This window comes from Phascolarctos cinereus, unplaced genomic scaffold (assembly GCF_003287225.1).
Source record: "Phascolarctos cinereus isolate Bilbo 61053 unplaced genomic scaffold, phaCin_HiC Scaffold_9;HRSCAF=440, whole genome shotgun sequence".
Lineage (NCBI taxonomy): Eukaryota > Metazoa > Chordata > Mammalia > Diprotodontia > Phascolarctidae > Phascolarctos > Phascolarctos cinereus.
In genome coordinates, this window is record NW_027556402.1 from 194,243,890 (window position 1) to 194,267,856 (window position 23,967).

The window sequence follows — 23,967 nt, forward strand, 5'->3', positions numbered from 1 at the left end:
TCTCCCCAACCTCTCTTTCTCAATTGAGAATTATAGAATTTTAGATATGGATGAGACCTTAGGGATCAGCTCTCTCTCTGACCCCCCCCTTATTTTACATTTCTCTCTGTCTCTGTCTGTCTGTCTCTCTCCTTCTACTTCTCTTTTCTCCCATTCTCCTCTATTCCTTATTTCTCTTTCATGCTTTATGTATTTTTTGCTCCCCCCCACTATTTTTTTCCCTCTTCTCTTCCACTTTCTTTCTCTGTTTATCTTTCTGCTTCTCTCTCTCTCTCTCTCTCTCTCTCTCTCTCTCTCTCTCTCTCTCTCTCTCTCTCTCTCTCTCTCTGTATCTGTCTGTGTCTCTCCCTTCCTGTATCCTTCTTTGCCTGTCTCCCTCCTTCTCTCCCTCCCTCCATCCCACCCTCCCACTTTTTTTTTCTTTTGGTTGTTGCCCCAACCAGGGAAGTGGGTTCTTTGCTATATAGCTTGCACTAGGTCTCTCTTCCAATCTCTTCTGCGCATGAGTCACCGCTGGCAGCCTCAGTGAAGGTGTGACAGTTTCTGGGGACCCAACTGGCTGAGGAAGATGCGCTCAGCACCCTCAGGCGAGTGAGCAGAGGTACGACTCCCTATTTCATTTGTGCCCTGAAACGTACAGAGGAGAGAAAAGGGATTCAGCTCCAGAGACTACGAGGTGATTTGGATACGGGGAGGCAGTCGGAGTTCTAGTGGGTTCTGCTGAAGAAGATGATTTGTCCAGTGGGATCCAGTGTCCAGGCGGTAGAGAGGTACCTTTCAGCACCCTGGACAGCGTGCGCATTGCCTCCTCTTTCTGTTCCCAGAACCTAAAGCGAGCTTGAGCTCTGCTAGCTCAGACCCGAACCGCTTACAACCTTATCTCCTCCTGGCCATGGGGCCCAGGGTAAGTCCGTAGAGCAATGGACTTGGCTGAAGCCCTCCTGGCGCTCCTTCTCGGCTCAGTTCTAGTCGTCTCGCTTCTGTCCAACCTGCTGGTGCTATTATGTTTCCTCTCCAGCTCCGAGCTCCGCCAGCAGGTACCTGGACTCTTCCTGGTCAACCTGTCTCTGTGCAACCTGCTGCTGACCCTCCTGAACATGCCCTTTACTCTTTTGGGTCTCCTGTGGCGCCAGCAGCCCGTGGGGGACTGCGCTTGCCAGGCGCGGGCTTCTTGGAAACTTTGCTGGCGTCCAACGCCATGCTGAGCATGGCCGCGCTCAGCCTGGACAAGTGGGTGGCCGTGGTGTTCCCGCTGAGCTATGCGAGCAAGGTGCGTGGCCGCGATGCTGCGCTCCTGCTGGCCTACGCGTGGCTGCACTCTCTCGCCTTCCCGTTGGCCGCACTTGCCTGCTCCTGGATCGGATACAGCGGTACCTACGCCTCCTGCACTCTGTACCTGCGGGTCGAGGCGGAGAGGAGGCGCTTTGCCGCCTTCACGGTGGCCTTCCACGCCGCCAGCTTTGCGCTCTCGCTCGTGGTGCTCTGCTTCACCTATCTGAAGGTGCTGCGAGTGGCCCGCTTCCATTGCCGGAGGATCGACGTCATCACCATGCAGACCCTCGTTCTGCTGGTGGATATTCATCCCAGGTAAATAGCGGGGCTGACGGAAGGAAGGGGTACACGACACTCCCCGTGAGTCACCTTGCTCAAATCACTTCCCCTCACCGGGCCTCAGCATTGTCTTCTGTAAAATAAGAGGCTGAACAAGTTTGGGATTTCTAAGATCTCCTACGGTTCTGACACTCTTCTATATTAAAGTCCTACTCACTTACAGACAGGAATGCTGTCTGTGGGAAGCAGCCTGTGATGAAAAAGACTTCAGGCTTTAGAGTTAGAGGCTCTGGGTTTGTTCAGATACCTGATCTTGTATACACTACAGTGACCCCGAGCAAGTTATTTCCACTGTACAGGTCTCAGTTTTCTCATTTGTAAAGTGTGGATAATAATCCCTGATCAGTTTAACCCCTAAGGGTGGGAAATGGCTCAAACTCTACTTCCTTTTTAAGTTTTTATTTCTTTTTCCTGGAGAGAGCAAGAAGGAGGACTCCCAGTTGGCGTTCAGGCGGGGCCAAATTCAACGTTGTTGCTTATATCCTCGGCGCATTCACATACATGCACGCACAGTACAATGCTCTCCTTTCAACTCTCATTTTTGTGCAGAGAAATGGTTGCCAGAAACTAAGTGGGTACTAGCCCAAGCTCTGCATGAGTGTGTGTAAGAGGTGGTGTGTATGTGTGTGTGACTGTGTTTCTAATAGTGAATTTGTGTGTTTGAATGTATTAAATGGGTTTACGGGTAAATGTGAATTGTCTCTGTGTGCTTTTTTTGGTGTTACTGGGGCGGGGGGTCTGTGAGGGTGAATGAGTATGTCTGAATTTACCAGAATCTGTATATCTTCGTGTATGTGTATGAGTGAATCTGTGTTCATGATTGACTGTATGTACGTAAGAGAGTGTTTGCATATGTTTGGGCATGAGTTTATGTCTTTGTGTATGTAAACGTGCGTCTTTGGGCAGCGGTGGTCCATACGCTAAGGGATTGATGCGTGGGCGGTCCTCGCCATCCATCTGGCTTTTAAGATTTCGGGATTTTGGGGCAGGTTGCAAGCGCCACCCTTAGGGACCTGGTTGACTCACTTGGTAATCCCAGGACCCCTAGCGAGGGACGCCACGGGGGACCCTGAAGCCTGACTTTGTGGCGGATAACCTGAGGTTATCGCTCCGCCATACCCATCCCCCTTCCTTTGCTAAATTCCCTAGAGGGCTTCAGGAAAGGGAATGAATGAAGTTAGTGGGGGAGCAAAGAAGAGTAAGAATCCTAAATTTTTCTTCGGCTTACTTCCTGCCTTTTCACTCTCAGCCTAAGTCCCACTATCCCAGGCTTTCCAAATTCCCCTCTCTCAGACCCGCATTCTGAACATAACAATGGAACTTTGCCCTTTGCCTTGCAGCGTGAGACAGCGCTGCCTTAATGAGCAGAAGCGGCGGCGGCAGAGGGCCACCAAGAAGATCAGCATCTTTATTGGCTCCTTCGTCCTCTGCTTCGCTCCTTATGTCATTACCAGGTGAGGTTTCGCGGACTGCTTGCGGCGCGGAGAGCATGGCTTAGCACAGCTCCCCTGAGCTCTGAAACCTGGACATAACCCTCGGCCGGGGATGGCTGCCAGTCACACAATGTTACAGCTTCCTTGAAGTGAACAAACTTGTAAGATAACAAGCACTGGTTTGCAGAATGTTGGGGGTGGAAGGGAACTAAGAACATAAAATGTTAGTCTGGGAGGCACTTTGAGACTCAGAACATAGAATCTCGGCTTCAAGAGCCTTTAGAAAAGAGGCTGTTAGAATTGTAAAGGACCTCAGTACACATCACGGAGAGTCTAAGTACATTTAGGGACCTTAGGACACAGAGCATAGACTGCAAAAGCTAGAAGAAATTTTAAATATTAGAGGCTAGAAATCTTTTATTCTAATCCCCTCATTAGATGGATGAGAAAACTACGTTCCAGAGACCAGAAGTATATTGTCGGTGATCGCTGTTTCCCTTTTATAAGTGAGGAAATTGAGGCTCAGAGATGATTTGTGATGACAGTGAATGAAATGACTTGATTATGGTCATCACTCAACTTATAGACTAAACCAACCCTGAGCAAGAATCACCTCAGTGTTATCTCCATCGAAGGCTTGTCCAACCTCTGTTTGAAAGACCAGGGATAGAGGAGGCATGATCCATTCCACTTTGGGATAGCTCTAATTGTTTACAAGATTTTCCTAATATCAAATGGAGAGCTGTCAATACAATTTCTATCCATTATACCTAGTTCTAGAAGGGAATATTTACCCAGAGATCTGTGGAGAGATTTCAGGGGGTCCATTAATTTGGATGGAAAAAAAGTACACGTTTATTTCAGTATATTTTATTTCAGTTGCAATCCCATATATTTATGTATTTAAAAACTATTCAGAGAAAAGATCCATAGACTTCAACAAATGAAGCCCACTACCCCCAAAAGATTTAAGAATCCCTTATTATAGAGCAAATATAATTGGTCTTCTGCTTGACAGCTATCCTTCAAATATTTGAAAAACAGGAATCATGTTCCCTCCCTTAGTTTTTTCTTCTCAAGGTTATTCAACATCTTTAGCTGGGTAAATCTATGCTTCAATGGCATGCTTTCCAAATGCCTCTATCATTTGGATACTTTCTACCTTATCAAAGTTCTTCTTAAAATGTGGCACTGAGAACTAAAGAAAATCCTTCAGATGTGGTCTAACCAGAGCAGAGGTCAAAAGGATTAGTGCCTTCATCATTGATTTCTTCTACTCTGCTTTGTACTTTATTCCCTTGGGGACTATAGGGAGATAAACTTAAAATAGGGAGAATTTTTCATAGCTCCCTTACTGAGTGGGTGAGTCCATTCCTCTCCCACCTTCTAAAGTAGGTCCCTTTATGGGGTTGTATAAGATCAAATGTTAACTAATCAATATTCTGCACATGAAGGGCCTGTGAGTCACTTTTGGGCGTCTGTTAATTACCATATGCCATCAAGATACAGATCTGTGTTTCTCCTCATAGTGTGAGTCTGCAGCCTTTTTCACATGCATCAGGAATGCAAAAAAATCTCCTTTTTTGACTAATAGGAACAGAGAAAACTGTAAGGTCCTTTTCTCATGGATACTTGGGCAGAATAATATTATTTCTGTGCTCTGGACATGTTTGAACTAATCAATAAATAATGAATGAGCTTTGTTTATTGTTTAACTCTTTATGTTTAGTTCTTTTAGAATATGCTTATATTCAAATATGGGAAAATATGACTAACATATTTATAAAATGTACATGTATGGTGTGACTATGATGTCCTTCTTAAAAAAAAACACAAAATCAGACACTCCTAAATGACTTATCTCCTTCAAAGTGATCACCTCAGAATTTTTTATATATATTCCAGTATTGCTGGCGCTGCTCAAAAAATAATGACAATAATTTACATTTGCATAGCACCTTTCTAGCTTGTAAGACATTTAATTCAAGCAAATAATTTATTAACTTCCAAATCCATGAAGTAGGCAGTCCAGTTAGTATGATACATCCCTCTTTGTGAAGTGAATGGCCTATAGGGATGATATGATTTGCCACGTGTAGCAGAGCAAAGATTCAACTATAAGCCTTCTTTGAGTTCGATTTATGTCTCAAGTTAGAAGAAACTGATTAATTTTATATTTTAATTTTCTTTGTAGGAATAAAAGGAAATCACTGCAGTATGACTTTGACTAGGAGTTGGCTCCTTATATTCTTCTGTGCAGACACCCCCTTCTGCATCAACACACACAGTGAGATTGTTCAATGACCAGAAAACTTTTGTCCAAAAAAAAAAAATATGTTGCAAGGTCAGCATAGTGCCGGCTGAGAGATAATTTAGGGAAGATGCTCAGCTTTGCTTGAAATTGAGTGATATGTTTTCTTTCGGGCTTTCCCTAGATTAGAGAAATGCTACTTTGAACATTAAAGTTTCAAAAGGAGCATCACTCAGCATGATGGAGTGAGAAAAGCACTGGTTATAAAGTTAGAAGGCCTAGCTCTGCTACTTAGAATCCATGTGACCTTGGGCCAGTCACTTCCTGTTTCTGAGGCTCAGCTTCCTCATCTGTAATAATATTAATAATTGACCATTTATATAGAAAGTTAGGGTTTGAAAAGTGCTTTGTACGTTAGAGGGACAGCTAGGTGGTGCAGTGGACAGAGCACCGGGACTGGAGTCAGGAAGACCTGAATTCAAATCTAGCCTCAGATATGTGCTAGCTGTGTGATCCTGGGTAAGTCACTTAACTACTGTTTGCCTCAGTTCCTCATCTGTAAAATAGGGGCACATATGAGAATGAAATAACAAGCCATCCTAGCCAAGAAAACCCCCTTGGATCAGTCCATGGGGTCACAAAGAGTTGGACACAACTGAAGAACAATGTATGCATTAACTCATTTAATATTCACAATTCTGTGAGGTAGACAGTAGGAGAATTATTTTCCCCATTTTGTAAGTGGGAAATTTAAGCCTCAGAGAAGTTAAGTTTCTTCTGATTCCAGGCCTAGGTTTCTTTCTAATATCCCACACTTAGCTGGACTAAATGATTTCTAGGATCCCTTACAGATCTATAGCTTTTAAACTATGACATCATCACCCTCATTATAGCAATAACAACAGCTAGCATTTATATAGCACTTTAAGGTTGAAAAAGCACTTTATAAATATTATATGATTTGATCCTCACAGCCACCTTGGAATGCTATTAGTGTTCCCATTTTGCAGATGAGGAAACTAAGGCAGATGAAGGTGAAGTGATTTGTCCAATTTCACATAGCTAGTAAGTGTCTGAGGCAGGATTTGAACTCAGATCTTCCCCACTCCAGGTCCTGTCCTCTACCTACTGCTTAATCTAAGAATGCACAAAAATTTCTTCATTTTTTTCCTGGCTTAACAATCATTCAGATACACTAGTGGAGAAACAAAGTAGTAGAAAGAGCATTGGACTAGAAGTCAGAAGTTGCTCAGTGGTTAGAGCGCTGGGCCTGAGGTCAGGAAGATCTGAGATCAAATCCAATTCCAGATACTTCCTAGCTGGGTGATTGGGGGCAAGTCACATAACTCCTATTTGCCTCTGTTTAATCATCTGTAAAATGGGGACAATAATAGTACCTACCTCTCAAGATTATTGTGAGGATCAAATAACATACTATTTGTAATGTGCTTAGCGCAGTGCCTGGCATAGTGAGCCCTGTATAAATGTCAGTGATTTCTGTCCCCGTTTCTGCCATCTACTAGCCTTGTGATTTTGGACAGCTCCATTTCTCTCTCTCAGCTTCAGTTTCTGCTCTCTAAAATCTTGGGGTATTGATGAGATAATGACCCAAGGTCTTTTACAACTTTAAGATTTTGTATTTTAAGTTTGAAGTTCTTTTCTAAGCCTAAAATTCTGTACTCTCTATTCTTAAATTCCACATTCTAAGGTTCCTTCCAGCTGTAACATTTCATGTTCTATGTGCTAATATTCTATGTCCTAAGAATCCACTGTCATTTTATGAAATTCTGGGAGAATAATTCTAGGTATTTTCTGATGATTAAATGAGTGAAATGCATACTCAGTGCTATTCAACCTTCTCTCTTTAAGGAGACTTTGATTTCTATTAAAATCTTATTCCTCACTGCCCTCCCCATTCCTCATGACAAGCCATGGCTCACCAAAACCCCATTATCAACTCCAACTTATCAGTGTTCAACATTCTGAAAATGTCACGGATTTACAAATTATTATGCCCTTAAGACTTAAAAGAGGGATTTGGCAGTATTAAGTTATGGAAATTACCAATTGGTTTCTCTGTGACTAAAATGAGGATAATGATACTTGCCTCCTCCCTTAGCAAGGGGATGTTGTGTCTGTATGGGTTTCATTAAGCTCCTTGGAGGGACACATTTTTACCACGGTTATGATCACGCTTGATTTCTCTTTGCTTCAAGCTGAGGAATGACTTTAGAAGTCAATTTCCATAGCCATCCGTGTACGTAGAGCACATTGTCAGAGCTGAGAAGAATCTTGGTGATAACTGAATTAAATCTCTTCATTTTACAGATGAAGAAACTGAGGCCCAGTGAGAAGAAGGCATTTGCTCAGTCACTCAGTGATTTAGTGAGGGGATGAGGACTAGAATCTTGATGTTCTGATTCTAATACTTATGCCTATACCAAGCTTTTGTTTTGGCACTCTACCTAAATTCTACCTGTCTTGGGCAGTTATCAGTCCTCTGAAATGCCCGCATTTCAGCAAAACTCCCATTTCCTCAACTCCCTAAGCAAAGAATCTTGATGGAGGAAAAAAATGTGATGAACCTATTTCTACCAAGATATGATTCTTAACAGGCATATTTTGGGCCAAGGAGATCTGGCTGACATTGTAGCTTAGTGAGGCTAGCTTGTCTCTTCTCAGAGCTTTAGTTACCAGTCATTTCTTAATATTTAAAAGTACTAACCTCCCAGGGGAAAACTATAGGTCTGAGGTCTTAAAACCTTAATTTTTAAAAAAGGAATATGATAACATTTTGATGAGATCATAAATGGAGCCTATTTGGAAATAATGCTTGGGATAGGAAAAAGAGAAGGAAGTGGAGGAGGCAGTGGAGAAGAACTAGGTGAAAATATGAGGTAATATAAAGAGGACTAGACAGCTAGACAGAGTCACAAGGTCAGAAGATGTAGGTTTGAGTTTTGGCTCTGCTATTTTCTGGCTATGTGACCTTGCCTGAATCTTTCATACTGCTTCAGAGCCTCATTAACCTCAGCTGTAAAATAGAGATAATAATTTCTGCCTAATTCATAAGGTTGTGGTAAGGAATCAAACAAGGTGAGTGTTTGGGAAGCTATGAAATGCCCTATCAATGTGGAGTATTGTTGGTGTTGTTATGGTTTGCACATTAATTATCCATCCTCCCCCTTCTACTCTCCACATGATGCCACTAACACAATTCTGATCACTTCCATGCCCAAACCACTAGCCCTATTGGGAAGAGATTGGTGAAAGAAGTGGGGGGAGGGGGGAAAGGAAGAAGTCAAAAGGATGGAAGGAAGTGGGTTACATCATCACCTGGGAATATACATAGACTACTAAAAATTATCACAATGGATTTAGGATCCCAGGAAGAATGGCAGAATGTGATTCAAGGGGAAGACTAGTGTGTGATAAACTTCAGTTCTGCCAGTGTATGACCTTGGGGGGAAAATAATTTCACCTTTTTGAAACTCAGTTTTCTCATCTGTAAAATGAGTTCTTAGGAGACACTAATACGTAGACTGCCTACCTCATAGGTTTGTTCTGAGAAGCAAATGAGATCCTGGGTGTGAAAGCACTTTGATAGTAACAACTCATATTCCTAGAAGACTTTATGATTAATAAACTGCTTTCATCACAACCCTGCAAGGTAGACAGAATATTATCTCCATTTAACAGATGAGTAAACTGAGGCTCATATTTGTGTTTTATCACACTAAGTGGCAGAGCTGAACTGAGTTCTCCCAATGACTCAAGGTTTACTATCGATCTAAGATATTTGGAGGGTGAGCACTTTAAATGAGTTTGATTATCATACCAGACTGTTCAATTTCTTTGCAACAGGCTGGTGGAACTCCTTCCATTCATTACAATCAACAACTACTGGGGAATAATAAGCAAGTGCCTCACCTACAGTAAGGCTGCCTTGGACCCTTTCGTGTATTCACTGCTGCGGCAACAGTACAAGAAGGTGGTGATCAACATTGTCAATCGGCTACTGAGACGAGATTTATACCCATCATCTGGCTACAACAGCTCTCTTGACACAGAGAATGATTACTGCCTCCATCGGCCAAACTGAACTCCACTATTAGGGTTTGGGGACTGAGAAGGAGCAGACTTTTAAATGCCCCAGCCAATTTTCAGCAAGCCTCTTATATGATGGGCTGATAGCTGTGATGGGAACCCGAGTCACCTCAGAGTCAGAGAGAGAATTCCAACTCTCTTTGGGGGGCAGCATTGAGCTCAGTAGCAGGACTTCAGTCAAAGCTAAGACAAGGGAAAGGACAAAAGGGGTGGATTTTCTTTTCTTGCTGCTAAACTGGAATTTGGAGTTTTCTCTCCAAGCTCTTAGGGCTCAATAATCAATTTTCTTATGCGATGTATTGAGGCATCTTGGAGGAGTTGGTAAAGCATTGGTTTTGGAGTCAGGAGACCTAGACTAGAATCACTGCTCTGATACATGTTGCCTATAGGACCTTGGTCTTCACTCCCTTGGGCTTCATCTTAATGGAGAGAATTAGACTAGCTGATCTCTACGATGCCTTCTAGCTCTAGATCTTATAATGAATTAGAGGAAAGCTGTGGCAGTGAGAAAGGAAGCACAGCAGGAAGATGTGGAGAGCCTTCAGAATCCTTGTCTGCCATTACTCCAGGGCTGCCTCTGTCCCTTCATCATCTGAAGAATGCCAAGGCATTGTTATATTGAAGTGGCAGCATTATGGAGCAGGAAAGGAGCTAGATTTGTGGTCAAAGTACTTAGGCACAAATCTCAGCTCTGCTGCTTACCACCTATGTGACCTTGGGCAAGTCACTTTCCATCTCTGCCTCAGTTTCCTCATCTGTAAAATGAGAGGGGTTAGACTTTATGGCCACTAAGGTCCTTTTAGCTCTATATCTATGATTTAATTCAATATATATCTTCTTATCTCCTTCTTCCCCCCTCCAAAGAGTTTGGCTTGGTCTATAGGTAAATTAATAAATTTTAGATTTGTCTACTTACTTTTACTTTGATGCCATGCCAGTCCAGCATTTCCATTTGGAAGGGTAGCCTAGAATGGTCAATGAAACAGCAGCTTTATTGCTGAAATCTTTGTCACCCTTTACTTCTGGATGTGATGTATTAGTGAAGGGTTTCATTTGGAGCAGGGGAGAGTTTTTCACTACAAATCAAGAGAGCTAAGAGTACAGTGTGTACAATAAAACAGAATGGTTATGAACTGGATCTTAGCTTCCCCATACCGTGAGTAGTGTATTTTTTAAAAAAAAATTTAAACAAGCTTTGAACCACAAGGCCTGATATTTTGATTTCCACTGTCAACTCACCCCCACCATAGTACCTCATTTGTCAAAGTATCAATGGAATAAGAGTCTGATTTGTCGTCAAACTTCTAATATCCAATGCAGCATTGATGAAGGGGGATGGGGAAAGAAGACTTGGAGTGCCAAATGTTCACAGAATCTTTTATTTGACAACATTTAGGTCTTAAATGATTATCTATAGCCTGATATGAAGATCACCCTTAACTACCAGATTAAGATGCATTGGGATACTACCATTTTCTCTCCTGTGTAAACCATGTGTCCAAGAAAAGGACTGGAAAATCCAAACCTGGATTTTCAGTTATTCCCAAAGACTTAGCTCTTCAAAAGAGTTCGACGTTAATGTGCATCACTATATACCAACTCAACTGTTTGACATTTGGGTTGCTAACAGAATGTTTCATATTTGACCCACTTTGGTAGGTTATCACCTAACTCATCCATCATTTTATTGAATTTACCTTGATTTGTTTTCAGACTATTTGCATATGTGGGTCCATTGCCAAGCCAGTCAAATATCTGTTTGGTAGCAGTGTGATGGGGTGGATAAAACAATGTTCTAGGAGTTGAGAAAACTGGATTCTGGGTCCAACTCTGCTGCTAGTCAGCTGTGAAATCTTGAGCAAGCCTCTTTACCTCTGTGAGCCTCAGTTTCCTGGTTTGTCATAACAAAGGTGTTGAATTAAACTCTCTAAGATTCATTCTAGCTCCAATATTTTGTGATTCTGGCTTTCATTAAATAAATTACAGTGATTTTGATTGCGTTATTATAAATCTAAGTTATGTTGACTGAGTGCCCACTGGGTCTAAAAAAGAAAAAGCCCAAGCCTCAAACCAAATGTGTCCAGCTAAATGGGCCACATTTGCAAAATGGAGGGAAATGGATTTTCATAAAAGAAATTACTGCAAGAATCCAAGTTGGTGAATAAAATGTGAGTGTTGGGAAAGACCTTTGAGATTATTCCCTCATTTTACAGATTCTGGAAACAGGTCAATCTTAGAGAAATGAATCATTCAAGGCTGGTAGAAGGTAGCAGAGTGAGGATTCGTACCCTGGTCTTCTCATTCTGAATTCAGTGTTTTTCTACCACACAATGATGCCTCCTTTGTTAATGAAACCAGAACTCAGTCTGAAGCTTAGGGTAGAATTAATTATTTTCAGTGATCCCTTCCCAACCCCTAATGGTGAAACCTGCTCCAGAAAACCCTCCTATAGCATGTGAGTCATGTAGGCCTCAATGCAGTAAAAATAATTCTGCTTATTTTAAATTAGAATGTGCTGTCCTGTTTTGTCCCTTCAGTAAAGTGTTTGTTCCTTGTATGTCTGTGCAAATATAATATTTAGGGGATGGGAAAAGCATTTGTGTGAAAAATATGTTGCCTGTTTTGTCACAGATTTCCCACTTACTCCCTTGGTACTTTAGGAAAAAAGTTTCTTAAGGAAGTCTGTCATCACTGTGAAATAGTCAGCAATCTTTCTTTGTGGAGGAATCCAAAAGATTTGTATTTGTTTTAGGTGAAATTGCTTTTTAAAAAATAAGTATTTTGATATAGACTGAATTTTCTCTTGACCACTGGATGTCAAACTCAGTGGATGGGATGCTCACACTGAATGTACTGTTTCTTTAGCCTTTCTTGGTCTTGATTTTGTTCTTTAGTGCTGTGAATATTGAGAAAAATCTTTCACATGTCCTTCAGTGTATCATGAAGCTATGTGGTTTTCCAAGTGATTTCCAAGCCAATAAAAGTTTCATTTAAGTGTTTGCCATTTCTTTGGTTGAAAATTAATCTAACCATACACTGTACCTATAGAGTCAATTATTGATCCAGCAGAAAGCATGGATGTATATGGAACAGCTTTGGATAAGAAGAATGATGACTCCCATCTCTAGAGGGCTATACAGTTTGCGAAGCAATTTTCCTTACAATGGCCAATTAAGACAGGTACTGCCAAGTCCTGATCAGTTCAAATAATGAATCCTGAGAACTTGTTGTATTATTTGAATTTTCACTGCACATTTCCATGGATTAGAATGAATTACTATGTAATTATAACTTTAATTGTACAAATTCCCATATTAAACACGAGACTCAGAGGCATAACTTGCTTAAGACCACTTGGCTAATAATTGGCAGAGACGATATTTGAGCTCAGGTCTTTCATGTCTAGTTACCAAGTCAAGTGTTCTTTTCAATACATCATGTGCCCTGTAATGGGTAAGAACTTGAACTGAGTCATCGGTCTAGATATTCCCACCTCCAAAACCATACAGAATATATCCTTAACCCCAACTAATGAACTTTCAAATGCAAAAGTGAGAGCTTTCAAAGTACCTGGCATACAGTAAGTTCTGTTCTTTTCTTCTCTTTTCTTCTTTCTTTTCTCTTCCTTTTTCCTATCCTCTCTCCTTCTTTCCCTTCCCTTGTCCTTCCCTTTTCTTGTAATATTTAGTTTATTGGACTACATAGCACCAGTTCATCATGTAATTCTTTAAGTCTGAGTCACACAATTGCATATAGTTTACAACAACAACATATTTTGTGTTTATGCATATAACCAGGTTTTAGATCATGTCTTCATGGACTTATGGGAAATATAGGGCTATGATCTAGAGGTAAAAAACTGCAAGACTCAGGAAGGAAAACACTGAACTGAAATGGCTAACCGTAAAGTTCATTGTAGTTTGAGAAAAGAGTAAATTGATATTTTCAATGGATGCTAACACTGGAGAAAGGGGAAAGGCATCAATATTGATAAAGTCCTACTTACCACTCCATCTAGTCAAAATCCAAAGAACAGGTGAAAGGCTTCAATGGACCAAATCTGCTGGCTGTTATTGTTCCTTAAGATCAGCAAAAATATAGTAATCAATGTTTAACTCCTCTCCCCCTACCACTTCCTCTGTGTTTTCAGTTAGTCTTCATTTCCTTTTTTTAAATTTGGTTTTTAATTTATTTCAATTAACAAAAAATTGTTTTATCTCCCTTTCATCCTCCTTTGCAAAAAAAAAAAAACTTTGAGTCCATCATGTCTCTATCAAAAGGTGGATCCACAGAAGGCATTTCTTTCATTTTCCAACACATACCACGTACTTAATAAATGATAGTTGATTGACTGACATGATTCCTCTATTTATTTAAGCTGTTTCTAATTCCTGATTTTGTCTTATAAATTTATGATCAGTTATAAACTTTCTGTGACTTATGTCTATTAACTATGCACAAAGGGATTGAGATGGAAGGAGCCAGTGAATAGCTGTAAATACACAGAATTAAAAAAAGTCTTACAATAGCTAGGGTTTCATTACAGATTTGGGAGTTTTGAGATAAGAGATTTTTATGAATATCTTTTTAATTAACTCATACCTTAAAGTTAATTTTATTCACTTTCGTTCATCTTTTTAGTAACTCATAATCTGCTAAATGATAGAGATACACAAACCACATGATTTGGAACCAATTACCCTATGACTATAGAGTTTCAGTTTGCATGGAGTGGTAGGTATCTTAAGAAAGTTTCTGGCTATCCAGAGTGAAGAGTAGAATAAAGGCATGGACCAAGGCATGGACAACCCCTGGGTCACCTAGTGACTGAATAAAGATGTGGTTTGGGAGGAGTGGCTAAACCCCAAATCCCAAAGTGAGGGTTATTCCTTCATCTATGTAGCTAATCTTACCTGTCAGTGCCACCTGCTGGTTACACATATTATACTGGTTATATAATATTATTATAGTTATATTATATATGCATAGGTAGCTAACTGTGTAATACGTGTATGAATTTCAATCAGTCAGTAAACATTTATTAATCAGTTACTGTATCCCAGGCATCATGCTAACTGCTGGGAATACAAATAAGAAAAAGAAATATAGTTCCTGCCCTCAAAAAGCTTACAATCTAATGGAGGAAGAATATACTTGGCAAGGAGTGTAGTCAAAATAATGAACCTGATGAAAAATGAAGAGTTGGCTGGTCTGGGAGTCCACATTAAATGTAGGCTTTGGGAGTTCTTTGATCATCTCTCCAATCAGAGGGTCAGTGAGTACTGAGGCTACCAGTGAGGTATGAGCACCAAAAGTGATGTTATCTCACAGGATGATGAGTTTCCTGGTGAGGGGTTTTTGTGGTGACATGATCATGGTGGAATCTAGTCCCAGGAGTGCAGATGCATTGCAGGGCCAGAATGTCTTTTCTATTGTGCTATTTTGTTGCTTTTTCTGGGTGTAATGGCTCTGTTGGGCAAGTTCAACAGTCCATAAAGTAAATTCTTAATAGATGCTTTATCTATCACATCACATCATATCTATCTATCTATCTATCTATCTATCTATCTATCTATCTATCTATTAATGAGAGATATAGTCTGTTTTGGTACTAGATTTGATACAAGAAAACCAAGTCTCAATCCAAACCCTGCCATTAACTTAGTCAGTGATCTAATAATCCAAATTACTTTTCATCTCTGATCCTCAGTTTTCTTATCTGTCAAATAAAAATAATATCCATTACTCTTCTATATATCTCATGAGTTCAAAGAGAAGATGAAGGTAGAAGTTGTGAAATCACTTTGAAAATTACAATGGCCTAGAAACTGGATGTTGCTAGAAGAGCTCTGATCTAGGAGTTAGGAAACTTGAGTTCTGATCCCATTCTTCCTACCTTCTAGAATTATAGAATCTCAGAGTTGGAAGGGTCATCTAGTTCAACTCACACCTAAACAATAATGCCTACTAATAATCCAGGACAAATCAGCCTTTGCTAGATACCTCCAGAATGCAGTCCATTTCATTTTTGTACAGTTCTAACTATCAAGAAGTTTTAAAAATTATATTAAGTCAAAATCTGCCTCCCTGTCACTTTTATTGATTGTCTACCTTCTGAGATTAAGCAGAAGAAATCTAATCCCTCTTTCATATGTTTGTTGTTGTTTTTTCAGTCATGTCCAACTCTTTGTGACCCCATTTGGGGTTTTCTTGGCAAAGAAACTGGAGTGCCTTTCCATTTCCTTCTCTAGCTCATTTTTCAGATGAGGAAACTGAAGCAGAGTTAAGTGACTTACTGAGGGTTACACAGCTAGTAAGTGTCTGGAGGCCAGATTTGAACTCAGAAAGATGAATCTTCCTGACTCCAAGCCCAGCACTGTACCACCTAGCTGCCCTTCTTCTGTATGAGACACCTTCAAATACTTAAAGAGAGCTAACATTTCCCTCCTCATCTTTTATGCAGGTCAAACATTTCCACTTCCTTCAACTGATGTGCCTATAAGATCAACATGAACCTTCCTAGTTGTCTTGCCTTCAACAGTCTCTCGCTTATCAATGTCTTTTCGAAAATTTGGTTCTAAGAATGAAATACGAGGCCTGAGCAGAGCAGAGTACTAGACACAATGCCTCTCTTAAATAAATGTAGGCTAAGATTATAATATTTTCTTCCAGTTGTCACATGACACCATTGACTTCTTTTAAACTTGTAGTCCATTAAGACTCCTCTCAGATGTTTTTTTAGATAAATTTCTATGTAGTCATGCTTCTTCCATCTTATATTTTGAAACTTATGTTTTGAACTCAAATGTAGGACTCAGATATATCACTTCCCTTTTCTGGGCCTCAGTTTACTCATCTGTAAAATGAAGAGCCTGTCCTAGATGATCTCCACTGTCCCTTCCATATTTGATGTTCCAGGGTTCTATTAGGAATCACCCTAAGTGTGGATTTCCCCAGGGCTCTGTCTTTAGATCCCTTCTCTTTGCTCTATACTTTTACTTAATGATCCTATCATTCACTTCAGTTAAAACTTTTGTACAGATAACTCATAAATATGTATGTATATAAGTATATATCCATCCATCCAATCCATCCATCCAATCCATCCATTCATCCATACATCTATGTATCTATGTATCTATCTATGTATCTGTGCATCTATCTGTCTATGTATCTATCTAAGTATCTATCTATCTTCCCAATCACTCCCTTGATGTGCACTTATACATTTCTAGCTGCCTACTAGTAAACTTCACCTGATGGTCTCTTTAGTACTTCGAACTAAGTATTTCTAAATCTCATCATGATTTTCCTGTCTAAAGTTGTCCCTCTTCCCAACTTTCTTACTTTGGATGGTGATAGTATCATCCTCCTTTTAGTCACCTAGGCTTGGAACTTAGAAGTCATCCTTGACTCTTCCCTCTAGCTCACTTTCTAAATCTAAACAGTAGCCAAATCCTTTCAATTCTACCTCCATGATATCTCTGACATCCTTCCCCTCTTCTATACTTGTATGATTAATACCCTTGATAAAGTCTAGTGGGTAGTGAGCTAAACTTGGAGTCAGGAACAACTGAAATCAAATCCTATTTGACTTACTAGATGTGTGACCCTGAATTAGTCATGCAACCTCTTTCAGTCTCAGTTTCCTGATCTGTAAACTGGAGATAACAATTAGCTTCTATCAGAGTTTTTGTGAAGAGAAAATATATCATATGATACATATAGTTCATATTTGTATATCACATATAATTGTATATATATGTGTATTAATATATGCATGTTCTTGCAATCTTTAAAACACTATGTAAATGCCACCTATTATTGCCTGAGTTATTGTATTAGCCTCTTTATTGCTAGCTCTGCTTTGAGGCTTGTTTCTCTCCATTCCATCCTTCACACAGACATCCAAGTGTTACGCTCCCATCTTCAGTGTCTTGCTGCTACCTACATAATATAATGCAAACTTCTGATCCTATCATTTAAGAACCTCACCAGTCTGGCACCAATGTATACCTCTCCAGACCTAATTCATACTACTCCATTTTATCAACTCAATATTCCAGCCAAGTTTTATTACACTCCATTTCTCAATTCTCATGTCTTTGCTGTTCTCCATGCCATTGTATTTCCCTTGAAAAGCTTGTTTATTGATCTGCATACTGTTCTATTTCTGAGATTCCCTTCTCTCTATCACTATCCTCCTTAAAATCTGTCTCTTCCATCAAAGTTCAATTTATATACTAATTATTCATGAATCCTGATTTCCTGCATTTTGAGGAGATCCATTTTTCCCCATTATCTCTTTGCTCTCTTGCTCATATTTTTCTCATCCTCACTTTTATTATTAGTTACTTGTAGACATGTCTTACTCCCTACTAAACTGCAAAGTCTTTGAGAGCAGAGACTATGTTTTTTTTTTTTTTGTTGTTGTTTTTGTATTCTTAGTTCCAAGTCTAAGGTCATTCAGTTAGTCAAACAATAAACATGTATCAAGTGCCTATTGTGTGCCAAGAATTGAACTAAATATTGGAGATGCAAGGGTTAAAAACTAGTCCCAGCTCTCAGGGATCTCAGTCTAGTGGGGAGAAAATATGCCAACAATTTTATACAAACAAGCTAATATAGGGTAAATTAGAAATAATCAATAGAAGGAAGGAACTAGAATGAAGGGGGTTATACATAGTAGGTACTTAATAAGTTTGCTGAATTGAAATGAAATAACTAAACATTTATTGATCACACGATGTGGATCCACACTGTGCTAGGTTCTGTGGATACAAAGAGGTATAAGAATGATCCCTGTTCCAAAGGAGTGTAAAATCCAGATGGCAGTATAGAAATATACAGGTGTCCCAAAAGGTTTGGTGCAGGAACTCTGCATTAAGAGAGGCAGCCTGTAATAATGGCTAGTAAGCCAATTTCAGAGCCAGGAAGATCTGGGTTCAAGTCCTGCTTCTGACACATTGATCCTGTGACCCTGGGCACATCAATGTCTGGGTCTTCGTCTTCTTCTCCATGAACCAAGGGGGTTAGAATGAATGGCAGCTAAGGTCCCTTCCAGATCAGAAATTAGATGTTCTAAGGTACTTCTGGATTTGGTATTTCACATCTACACAAGGTTCATGGAGAAGAAGACAAAGACCCAGGAAAGGGGGTTTTGTTCAAGGTCAGATAGCAGACTAGATGATACCTACAAAGTGTCTTTCAGCTCTGAATTGTATAATTCTTTAAGGCGTTCTTAACAAAAACTAATCTCTTTTCTTTTTTCCTCCTTTCAAAAGGAAAAAAAAAATCAACCATCTCTGTTCCTTCCCTTTAATTCCCTCTTCCATTTCCCACCTCACCTGGAGTTGGCATCATTTAACTCCTTTAGGTATTTATTTTAGGACAAGGTCTGTGATTAAGCATCTTCCCATGGAATTCTAAATAGGTCCTAGGAGAGCCTTCTAGGCCAGACTCATTATTGGCTTTGCTGTATAATTAAGTCTCTAGCTCAGACAGCAACCCACCACTGCTTATTACTGGCAAAAGCTTGAGGGAAGGGTTTGAAGAGGAAAGGAAGGGAAGAATCACATAGTCCATTGCTGACGCTTGGGGACCACCAGTAACCAGGCAGGGGAGATGTGGCTGAGTACCTGATCTGATTGCTTCTACTATCAAGTGGATAGATAAATGTTAATCACTATAGTGGGAGCATCTTTGGGCATAGCTAATTGAAGGAACTGCTTACATGACAGAGAAAAAAATATAATTTTGCACTCAAGTGGGTTTAAAATTTTTTTTTAATCCACCCAAAGCTGAGAGATTCCCCATTGAGTTGAGGATAAAACTTGATAAAGGTAATTATATAATGCTTTGAGGACTGTAAAGGGTTTTGCTTCAACTGTTGAGATCATAGGTAATTTGGGAATTTCATTCCCATTTTAAGGATCACTAAACATAGACCCAGAAAGTGGAGGCACCTGGCCTGGAGTCACACATCTAGTAAGTGACAGATCTTGGATCAGACATGAGGCCAGCCTTTAAGCAGATCTTTTCATTACAAGAGAGAATTTTTGCAAAGTAAGGCAGAAAAGAGGAAGGCAGGTCAAGTTTTGGCTGAAGGAATGAAACTGATTTTGGAGCAGATAGTGATCTGATTCGAAAGTATGGCAGACGGTGATGCAACCAGGACTTTATCTCAGGGTGCTGATATGGGGCAGGTGGTGTCCTTACTCCTGGACTTGGAGGCCACACCAGGCCTCCTATAGCTATAGTTGAACACCTTATTCCCTCACTGAACACTCCATGTCGGCAATGCTTTCCCTCCTCATCTATGCCTCTTGGCTTCCTTCAAGTCCCAGCTAAAATGCCACCTTGGACAGGAAGCTTTGTCCTATACCCTTTAATGATAGAATCTTCCCTCTGCTGATTATCCCCAGTTTATCCTGTATATATCTTGTTTGAACAGTTTTCTGCATGTTAGTGAGCTCTTGAAGAGTAGAGAGCATTCTTACAGGATTTTAGAGTTGAAAGGGACCCTGGATAGTGCAAGTTACTTGTGACTAGGTGAGAAAAATGAGGCCAGAGAGATATGGGGATTTGTTCAAGATCATAAAAGCAATAAGTAGTAGACCCTAAGATTTGAACATAGGTCTCCTGAAACACACACCCTATTCTCTCTACCATACCCCTCCCAAAGAACAAAGTGACTTGTTCACAGTCACATGGCCAGTAAGCTATTAGAGTTGGTATTCTTAAGATCGTGAATTGTTGTCGTTCTGTTGTTTCAGTCACATCTGACTTTTTTGTGACCCCATTTGGGGTTTTCTGGGCAAAGACATTAGAGTGGTTCGCCATTTCCTTCTCCAGCTCATTTTGCAGATGAGGAAACTGAGACAAACAGGGTGAAGTGACTTGCCCAGGATCACACAGCTAGTAAGTATCTGAGGCTGGATTTGAACTCAGAAAGATGAATCTTCCTGACTACAGGCCTGGAGCTCTTTCTATTTCTATTACCACCTAGCTGCCTAAGACCATAATTGGAGATCACCCAATCCAAGCCCCTTATTTTATAGAGGAGGAATTCATGGCCCAAATATGTTAATACAAGTGTCAAGGTCACACAGTGGGGGATTAATGGAATTGTATCATCAGGGCAGGGGACATATTACATAACCATGAGGGACAGTTGGAGCCTCTGGCTCTTTCTATGGAGCATCCAGCACAGATGTTTAGTATCTCTGCCAAATCCACTTGAGGGAACAGGCAACTGCTTTTGTCTCAAACCTTTTAACAGTGGCTTTTAAAGACCCTCTTTCTCCTTCCATGGGTACAACAGTGCAGGACTTTCAGAGTTTAGAGTCCTGGTTGCAGTGGAAGTTTACAGTTGCCTATCATGTGACAAAAAATCAAAGAACAGCAATAATTGCATTTACTTACCTTCTCTCATTTGAGCCTCAAAGTAACCCTGAGCATTAGTCATCTTCCTTTTATAGGTGAGCAAATTCAGGATCTTGGGGGAAGTGTCATATGGAAGAGAAGCTGGGACAAGAATCCATGGATCTAGGTCCAGAGCTTTTTCTGACTCAAAGTCCAGAGGTCTTTCTACCATATTACAGGATTAAAGAATGTCAAAGCTTGGATAACATAGACTGTCAGAGCTGGAAGGGGTCTTAGACTACCGGGGAGGGGAACCTTTTGCCTCGAGGCCACATGTGGTCCTCTCGGTCCTCAAGTGTGGCCCTTTGATAGAATCCAAACTCCACAGTGAAAGGATGGCTTCGCCGTGAAGTTTGGATTCCTTCAAAGAGCCCTACCTGAGGACTGAGAGGGACACATGTGGCCTTGAGGCTTCAGGTTCCCTATTCCACCATAAAATGTTTATGGGATCCAGGAGGGATCTTACTACATAGAACTTGGAGTGTTACAGCTGGAAAGGGACTTAGGACATAGACTGTCAAAATTAAAAGGGATCTCAGTACATGGAAGGAAGGAGTTGGAAGGAATCTTAGTATACACAACATAGTAGAGCTGGAAAGGACCTTAGAGAACATGTAATACAATCCCTTCATTTTCTAGATCTAGTAACAGGTAAGCATCTTTAGAGACTAGTGAACAAATAGACACATTGCCTACTATAATTTTAATATATACTCTAATCCACACCAAGTCACTAAAATATCCAGAAGATACTTGTTTGTAAGGGAAATGTACCCTTTTCAATGTCCTTCTTAACTAGAGGACACCTTACGGCTAGCACATAGTAGGTGCTTATAAACAGCTGCTTATTGAAATGAAAACAAATTGCACATTTGCTGGATATCTAACTGAAAGAAGGAGTAGTTTTTCCTGCAGCAGCAGAAAGAATATTAACACGAGAGGAAAGAGATTTATTCTCAAGTCTTAGCTTTGCTGCCCATTTACCTTGTGACCTTAGAAAAGTCACTTTCATTTTCTGGATCTCTGTTTCATCATCTGTAGAACTATGGATTCAATCAGTTGATCTCACAGTTCCCTTCCAAGTCTTCCATTTTTTGCTCTAAGACCTCTTCCAGATTTAACATTCCATGACTTAAGTTCCACCTCTTCCATTCTATTCATTCCATTCCATGTGTCTGGCATTAGGCTTGGCATTGAGGATACAAGGATGAAAAATGACCATTTCAGCTTTCAAGAAACAGTAATTCTAGTGGATGGTAGGGAAATAAATTTGATTCTCAGTAGAGTGTTCTAGGAACAAAGAAGAAAATGAGAGGAGTGAGAGAATACTTTCGTCTGGAGATGGGGAAGTCAGAGAAGGTCATATGGAAAAGGTGGCACTTGAGGATGAGCTTCAAAAGGAAGAGAATCATTTTACTAGGTAGAAATAAGGAGAGTACAATTCAGGTGGGTGGGGTACTACCTAAGAAGTGAGCAGGATGGTGAGTACAAGACAAGAGTGGGGAACATCTAATAGTTCAGTTTAGCTGAAAAACAGTGTGAAGTAACATTGGAAAGATAAGTTGGAGCCAGGCTATGAAGGGCTGTGAATGCCATACTGAGAAGTTTGTATTTTATTCTGGAAGAAATAGGGAGGCACTGAAGTAGGGGAATGGCATGCTTCCACCTGTGCCTTAGGGGGATGATGTGGGCAGCTAGCTAGCTGTATCAAGACAGATTGGAGGGGAAGGAGACAGAAGTTAGGAAGTGATTACAAGAACCTAGTCAAAAGGAAAGGAGGGTCTGAATGAGAGTAGTTAGAGCTGGAAACATATATAAGAGGGGAAGCTATTTTGAGGTAGAAATTATGAGATAGGAATTGGCAACCAATTGAAGGTAGAAGGTGAGGCAGAAGGAAGAGTCAAAGATCACTGGATCATAAAATTAGAGCTGGAATAGACCTTAGAGGTCATCTAGTCCAAAACTTTCATTTTTCAGATGAGGAAAATGAACTTCAATGCCTTTCCCAAGGGCACACAGGTAGTAAGTGGCAATGCCAGAATTCAAACGCAGGTCTAATGACTTCAAATTCTTCATTCTTTCCGCTGTACCTGGCTGCCTCTGAGGTTTCCATTCTAAGTGATTGGAAGGAAAAGTATTGCTATCAACAGAAAGAGAAAGTTGAAGCAGGGACAAGTTTAGAAGGATTGGAGGAGAGGATGATAATCCACTGGACATGATAAGTCTCAAATGCCAATGGAAAAGGAAAGTAGACTGACCAGTAGGCAACTGGAAACATAGAAGTGCAGTTGAGGAGAGGTTGGGGCTGGCTTTATGGGTATACACTCATCTCCATGGAATGGGTAACAGAAGCCATGGGAGTGGATGAGATTGTCAAGGGAGAGAATTTAGAGGCAGAAAAAAGGGATCTAGGCTTTGATGAATGCACATACTCAGGGGGTGGGAGGCGGATGATGGACCAGGAAAAAGAACTCACGCAATTAGAGAGACACTGGCATAGATTACAGTAAATGAAGACAAGGGAGTAGAAAGGTCAGCACAAGTTGGATGGTGGTCAACTGTGTGGTCAAGGAGGAAAGGCTGTGGGATCTCATAGCTGAGATCACTGGTGGCCCTTGACAGAATGAATTCACAGGGGAGGTGGCTTCCTGCATTTGAAGGAGCCCTGAATTTGGAATCAGAGGACTTGTATTCAAATTCCTCCAGGTGACTCTGGCTTAGTCAATTGACCCTTTGGGGGATGAATTGTGTCCTCTGTAAAAGAAGGCATTTGGACCCGGGGAACTTAAAGATCACTTTCAACTATGAGTATCTTTTCCTTCTCCTTTAAAGGTTTCTGATTCTCTCCTCGTGCTCCTTTCCAATCAAGACTTTCTGAGATGTCTTTTAGGGAGATTCCCAGAGGCTCACCCCCCATCCCCAAGTTTCTAACTCATTTAAAAGACTGAAGACAATGAAAGGAATGGGAGGAATGTTTATCTGTTTTCTCTTCTCTCCTCTTCCAGACCTATTTTTTTAAATACTACCCTCACCCCCACCCTTTTCCATTCTAAGAAGCAGGGGCGGTCGAACTGCCAACTGTAATCTGATTCTCAGTGCTAAGATCCCATAAAGTGCGAGCATCCGTCCGCCCGGCCCACT

The 23,967-nt window shown here is 40.6% G+C and overlaps 1 protein-coding gene across 1 annotated transcript; it reads left to right on the plus strand.

The window, feature by feature from the left end:
* The first annotated feature begins 527 nt into the window (after positions 1-527).
* Positions 528-12,401, plus strand: GPR78 (G protein-coupled receptor 78). The gene is given in 4 exon segments (XM_020992059.1): positions 528-1,161; positions 1,164-1,587; positions 2,952-3,065; positions 9,160-12,401. Coding segments are annotated over 4 exon segments (1,017 nt in total). The 5' UTR covers positions 528-920; the 3' UTR covers positions 9,398-12,401.
* Positions 12,402-23,967: the final 11,566 nt, after the last annotated feature.